The sequence below is a fragment of the Schistocerca gregaria genome, chromosome 3 (assembly GCF_023897955.1).
Source record: "Schistocerca gregaria isolate iqSchGreg1 chromosome 3, iqSchGreg1.2, whole genome shotgun sequence".
Classification (NCBI taxonomy): domain Eukaryota; kingdom Metazoa; phylum Arthropoda; class Insecta; order Orthoptera; family Acrididae; genus Schistocerca; species Schistocerca gregaria.
In genome coordinates, this window is record NC_064922.1 from 789681391 (window position 1) to 789688799 (window position 7409).

Sequence of the window (7409 nt, forward strand, 5' to 3'; positions counted from 1 at the left end):
TGGACCTAAATTCATCTGCATCAATTTGTTCTCTTTTAATTTATTACAAATGTTTGTTCCCATGTATTGAGGTCCCTGTGCATATAGTCTGAGGTGGTGAATGGACAAGATGGTGCACCTCAAATAATTCATGTCTGGTGTACAGAAATATAGTAATCTCATATATGTAAAGAGTGGCAGAGTTAATATTTTAAGTTTTCTAAATAATGGTCACCTTGGTTCTTTGTGATTTGCAGTGCACATATTTCAAATGATTTTTTTCTGTATTTTTAGTATCCACACTATGTTTGTCAAGTTACCCCAAATTTATCACAGGGCTCACACCTGTTTCATGAAAGACATTTGGATTTAGAAATAACTGTACTATATTCTTGTACTCTTTTTTTGGAAATGTGGGAGAAAATTAACCAATGCTGAACATCAGAAATTCTAGGTGGCCTTGATCAGAAATATCAAGATAAAACCAGTGTTAAAATAACCATGCACAGTAACTTTCCAGCTATTTTTCTTAAGCCTTACTAATATTATTCCTAATCTCCTGATGAAACTATCACTCAGGTTTAATGTTCCCCATCTGAAGTAAGTTTTACACCTGTGGTAACATTTGTTATCGTGATCCCTTGTTTCTGTTGTTGAGATATAACTCTGCCCATATAAAGGAAATGCCTTTAATGCCATGAAATTTTAATTTCTAAATTTTAATTTCTCCAGCAAATAATTTAGCAGTGAAGCAGACCACTCACCAAATAGCAGAAGAGTAGAGTCATCGACAGGCTCACAAAAATGAATGTGAAACTGTGCTAGCATGTGAACAAATATTTTATCCAAACTGATCAGTTATTAAGTGATAACTGTCAGTAAAAGGAGATGTGTCTATAATTAGACATTACTAGCTTATCTCCTCCTTTTATTAATTGATCATTATCAAACCAGCCCAAGATCTTTTGTCCATCAGCGAGTCTTTCCACTGCACCATTACATAGTATTGTTTGCACCTTGCGGACAACACATTTACATGAACAGGTGTCATTACATCCTGTGGCATGCTGTTTGAGACTATAAAACTGCTGAATCGTCCTGACATATTGAAACTGTGTGCCGGACTGAGACTCAAACTCGGGACCTTTACCATTCGTGGGCAAGTGCTCTACCGACTGAGCTACCCATGCACAACTCAGGCCCTGTCCTCATAACTTTACTTCTGCCAGTACCTCGTCTCCTACCTTCCAACCTTTACAGAAGCTCTCCTGCAGACCTCAGATGGTAGAGCACTTGCCCGCAAAATGCAAAGGTCCCGAGTTCGAGTCCCGGTCCTGCACACAGTTTTAATCTGCCAGGAAGTTTAATATCAGCGCCCACTCCGCTGCAGAGTAAAAGTGTCATTCTAAAAAACTGCTGTTGATTCTTGATGTCAGAATATTTGTCTGTCTGTCCACCTTACATTCTTTCTTTTGTCCATCTTAGATTCTTTCCTTCTTGCTGTCCTGAACTAAGCTGTGTTTCTTTCTCCCATTCTTTCTGATTTTCTTCTTCATCAAGACTGTTGTCAGTATTTTTCCACAGCTTCAATCAAAAATTCAAATCTGACTATTTGTCTATAATCTATTATTTGTCTCACACAATTTGTTGCGTTCTCCTTTTTCAGCTTTATTGCATACTTATGTTTAGCACATTATCATGTGAGTTCTAATTACTGAATAGCATCTTTTGTTACTAATCTAGCATAACAGTGCCTCTGGAACCTGGTTTCTGTCCCTGGTTTCAATAGAGAATTCATGATATCATGTGTTGCTTTATATTCTTTTAGAAACAGTGTAAGACAACTTCCTTTTACTCCATTTCTAGCAACCTTTGTTCACATGTAATGTTCTTGGTTCTGCTATGTACATGTAACATTAAGGTAATAATTACCTATTACAATACTTCTGTTTGAATATATTGCATTAATTACTTACTTCTTTTACTTTATTTTTTCTTCTTTGCTTAATCATATGTTTGCTGTTTTACGCTGATACACTGACCAGCATGAGAAATGCAACAGCCAGTAATTTGTAATCATTGTGTAATTATCTGTTTATTCAAAATGAAGCACTTAGCCAATTTTTTGAGACAGGATATGTTATTGGCATTGCTTTGCAAGTAAACAGTGAAGTGTTGATTGTTTATCACATCAGCCTCAATTTTTGTTTCCCACGCAGCCTGAAAAACACATCACTGAATGTGAGCAAATAATGTTTTCCTACTCTTGTAGCGCTTATTATTTTATCCTGTGTTGTTCCCCTGTTGATCATACGTGTTTGTAGGATTTTTGTGTGATTATTGCAATAAGTTTTCAGGAGTAAACACGCCATTTAGTCCTGAAAAAGCTGCGAAAGTTTTTGCTTTGGTGGAAGGTGGCCTCAGCATTCACTACATTGCAAAAGTGTTAAAAACTAAACCTTCCACGATTTTCAGAATCACACGAAGGTACAGGGAAACTGGCGGCCAGGAACAGGCCCGAAAAAAGCAACATTGGAGAGAGGTGAATGATTTTTAAAACTTTAAGTTCTCTGTAATCATTACACCACTGCTATTGAAGCACGAAATTGACTCCACCACTATTGAAGCACAAAATCAATTCCACCCGGTTCGAGGGCTCAATTTTAGCGAGATAACCTTTGAAAGAACACTGGAAGAAGCCAATATTCAGTCCAGAAGACCTGCTACAGGTCAAAATCTCACCAGAGAGCATTTCACAGCTCAACTACATTTTGAAAGGGAATATCTTGGCTGGACAGTACAACAATGGGATCACATATCATTCACCAGTGAGTCACGGTTTGGTCCCTGATCACCTGATGGAAGAGGGAGGGTCTAGAGAAGGTCGGAAGGTATTCCCTTTGCACATTTTCATCCAGGAGGCCTCTTCAAGGTGGTTCTGTGATGATGTGGGCTGGAGTCAATACAGCTGCAAAGACGTATTTGGTATTCATGGAGCACGGAAGCCTTTCTGCACATCGGTATGTGGAGGAAATCCTTCTTGAGCATTTTGTGCATTTTGCTCCATTTATTGGTGATGATTTTACACTAATGCACGACGATGCATGTCCACATGTTGCGAGAATCGTGCAAGAGTTCTTGGATGAAATGAGGGGTTCGTGCTATGGGTGACCTGCTGAAAGCCCTGATTTGAATCCTGTTGAGCACATTTGAAACTCGCTTGGGAGAAGAGCCTGTCAGCAATATCCAGAGACTCTACGGGACCTACAAAACAGCCACCTTGAGAAATGGAATATGATTCATCAACAGCATATTACCACATTAATCAAGAGCATACCTGAAGGATTGAATGCCCTCATTGCTGCAAGAGGTGGTAATACATGCTTTTGAAGATGCGAACAGAGATCTCTGAGCGAGATCATCCCTAGGGTCTGTGAAGTAAAGTGTGAATAACGCCAAAACATACATGCATTACCTTTATGAGCTTGCTCAAAATTTCCTTGTAGTGTGCATGTCTGGCTTGGTTTGTTAAATTTGTTTATAATCGTCTTTCTTTATTCATTGTTGGACACTTAGATGGGAGCACCCCACAATATTCCGTCATAAGATAGTGGAATACTGTCATAAATTAAAAACAAATTTCAATTTTGTAAGAAATTGAAGTGCTGCATTTTCATGCTGGTCAGTGTACATCAGGTTTCACTGCTGTATCTCACGGAACACTTCTGTTGATTTTACTTGTGATATTTGTGTGAACATAAAATCGTTGTATTCTATCTTTTTAGCTTGGTAATGATCAGAATGAAAACAGTTGCATTATTTGTATGGTTTATGCAAATCACAAGAATTGTTTGGAAACATTGCTTGGTCACTAAGATCACAATATGCAATAGTCTAAAATAAGGAAATTTTTTTTTTTTGTAGCTGTTCACGTCTCCTGAAAAATATTGTTGCAGGTAATGGCTTCTTACAGGATAAGCAACAGAAGGTTTTCTTTCTGAAATCTCATCTTCCGGCGCGGCTTTTCCAGACACTTATCGGGTCAGAGCGTGTTTCTGCACAGTCTGTTGTAGAAGAAATTTTCCAAGGGAAGTCAACTTCTGAAGCTCTTAACTACACACCAATAATTGTTCCTAATCATGTTCAAGATTATTATTATGCACGTGACAGTGCAGAGCGAGAAATGTTGTGCCAGTCCTTACTACTTACAATGACATTTATGGATGTGGCAGTACATCAAAATGAAAGAAGTTTAGCAGCTGTTACTACTCGTAGAATCTCAGTTTAATATTATTTGTCCTGATTTTTTACATGTTTACATTCAGTTGGTCTATGAAGACCTTGTTAAAGCAGATTTGTGTATCTGTCCTGGTATTTAGTATTTTTTGTCTCAGATTGTCTAGTGAAAATTGTAATTGCAAAATTATGCAACAGAAACATTTTGCACTGAAACTTATTATTAACTGTCTTGGCTATGTAAAACTCATATTGTGTGTCATTGGAAGAATACATAAGATTAGATTAGATTAGATTAATTATTCATTCCATAGACCCATAAAAGAGGGAATCCTCCTGGGTGTGGAACATGTCAGATAAACACATTACAAAAATGTAATTAGAAAAACTTGAGTTTCATTAATTTTAATGATCCTCAGTCAGTAAACAGTAAAATTATGTACATGAATTAAATTTAAACTTCTAATATTTACAGGTTTAATACTTACATCTGCTTCCATTAAATCCATCATTCAGACATTTGCTAGTTTCTTGGCTATTACAACCAAGTATTGTCAAAAATTAAAGTAAATTATTCATTTTAGTGATCCTCAGTCAAGAACAGTCAGATTATGTACAAGATTTAAAATTAAACTTCCACTATTTACAGACTGCTTTCCATATCATTCACACAGTAGGTAATTACTTACCTGTTAACAACCAAGCATCGTCAAAAATTAAAGTATAATAAATTTTCATTAAAATGGTCTACTGCACTTGTTGAGAAACCCATGACTGGAATAAGAGTTGGCCACCAAAAACTCCTTTAAATTATGTTTAAATTGTGCCCTGTCTGAAACTAAACTCTTAATGGTTGCTGGTAACTTATTGAAAATATGTGTTGCTGAGTACTGGACTCCTTTCTGGGCAAGAGTAAGTGATTTTAAATCTTTATGTATATTGTTCTTATTCCTAGTATTGATACTGTGTACTAAGCAGTTAGTTGGAACAAACAACAAACTTCATTAAGGAATAAATATACTGAGAAGCTGTGGTTAATATGCCCAATTCTTTGAAGAGGTTTCGACATGATGTTCTTGGATTTACACTACTCATTACTCTTATTATATGCTTCTGTACTCTAAAACTTTTTTCTCTGTTTGTGGAGTTACCCCAAAATATGATACCATAGGACATAATGGAGTGAAAATAAGCAAAATATGCCAGTTTTTTTATATTTATATCTCCTATGTCTGACATCATTCGCATTGCAAACACAGACTTGTTTAGGTGCTTTGGCATTTCGTTAGTATGTTGCTCCCAGCTGAATTTATTATCAAGTTGTAATCCCAAGAATTTTACACTCTCAACTTCTCCTATTTCCATGTCGTAATATTTTATAAACACACCAGAAGGAAATATCTTGGAAGTTCTGAGCTGCATATAGTGGGTCTTTTCAGAGTTTAATGACAGTGAATTGGCTATGAATCACTTATGAATGTCAGTAAAAATTTGATTAGCTGCCCTTTCTAAATTTATATTCGATTTACTATTTATTGCAATGTTTGTATCATCTGCAAAAAAGACAAACTAGGCATCTGGTAATGTAACAGATGACAGGTCATTAATATACACAAGAAACAGTAGTGGACCTAATATGGAACTTTGCGTAACACCACATGTAATTTCTTCCCAGTCAGATTATGTCTGATTGGCTGCTGCTGAAGTGTTATGTAATGACACCCTTTGTTTTCTATTAGTAAGATATGACTGAAACCACTTTGCAGTACTACCAGTGATGCCATAATGTTTTAATTTGCTTAAAAGAATGCTGTGATTCACACAGTCAAACACCTTTGACAGGTCACAGAATATGCCAGTTGCCTCTAATTTGTTGTCCAATGAATTAAGGACATTTTTGCTTTAAGTGTAAATAGCTTTCTCAATATCAGAACCCTTAAGAAACCCAAACTGTGACTTTGTCAGTATGTTATTTTCACTAAGGTGCTTAAGTAGACGCTTGAACATAACCTTTTCAAAGATTTTTGAAAAAGCTGGCATATTTGGTATAGTCCTCACCATTATATGCTGTGTATCATATGCATATAGACAAAGGGGAATGGAAAGTTTGTTGATAAATGTAATTAAACAATACTGATCTTCAGTCCTGAGACTGGTTTGATGCAGCTCTCCATGCTACTCTATCCTGTGGAAGCTTCTTCATCTCCCAGTACCTACTGCAGCCTACATGCTTCTGAATCTGCTTAGTGTATTCATCTCTTGGTCTCCCTCTACGATTTTTACCCTCCACACTGCCCTCCAATACTAAACTGGTGATCCCTTGATGCCTCAGAACATGTCCTACCAACCGATCCCTTCTTCTGGTCAAGTTGTGCCACAAACTTCTCCCCAGTCCTATTCAATACTTCCTCATTAGTTATGTGATCTACCCATCTAATCTGCAGCATTCTTCTGTAGCACCACATTTCGAAAGCTTCTATTCTCTTCTTGTCTAAACTATTTATCGTCCATGTTTCACTTCCATACATGGCCACACTCCATACAAATACTTTCAGAAATGACTTCCTGACACCTAAATCTATACTCGACATTAACAAATTTCTCTTCTTCAGAAACGCTTTCCTTGCCATTGCCAGTCTACATTTTATATCCTCTCTACTTCGACCATCATCAGTTATTTTTCTCCCCAAATAGCAAAACTCCTTTACTACTTTAAGTGTCTCATTTCCTAATCTAATTCCCTCAGCATCACCCAACTTAGTTCGACTACATTCCATTATCCTCGTTTTGCTTTTGTTGATGTTCATCTTATATCCTCCTTTCAAGACACTGCCCATTCCATTCAACTGATCTTCGGTAACACAGGAAATTATTTCAAAGTGAACTTACTGTAGTTGGTGACAGTGTTAAGGGCCTCTGGCAGTGCAACTTACAAGAATGTTGCAATGTAAACTCGGCTGAAAGTGCACAGCAGCTATGTTACCTTCCTACACCTTGGCAGTGTCGCAGACCAGATCATCTAAATCTGTCTCATGTTTGAAGAAAAGGTCCCTTGCGTGTTTGTGAAACACTTGGTGGCTTCTAGGTGTTTCAACCATTGTGAGAAAACACACAGAAATCAGTCATTCATAGTTTCTTCCACATGGTAAAATGCGATAGAATGCTCAAATATGATGGAAGTTTACACAGTACAG

General features: G+C 36.9%; 1 protein-coding gene across 2 annotated transcripts in view; it reads left to right on the forward strand.

Moving 5' to 3' along the window:
- Window positions 1–4962, forward strand: part of LOC126354892 (transcription elongation factor, mitochondrial) — a 51511-nt gene extending 46549 nt beyond the window's left edge. For both annotated transcript variants that reach the window (XM_050004947.1, XM_050004949.1), the window contains exon 6: window positions 3936–4962. In XM_050004947.1, the coding sequence (XP_049860904.1) occupies window positions 3936–4267 (332 nt within the window). In that variant the 3' untranslated portion in view covers window positions 4268–4962. The remainder of the gene's footprint in view (window positions 1–3935) is intronic.
- Window positions 4963–7409: the final 2447 nt, after the last annotated feature.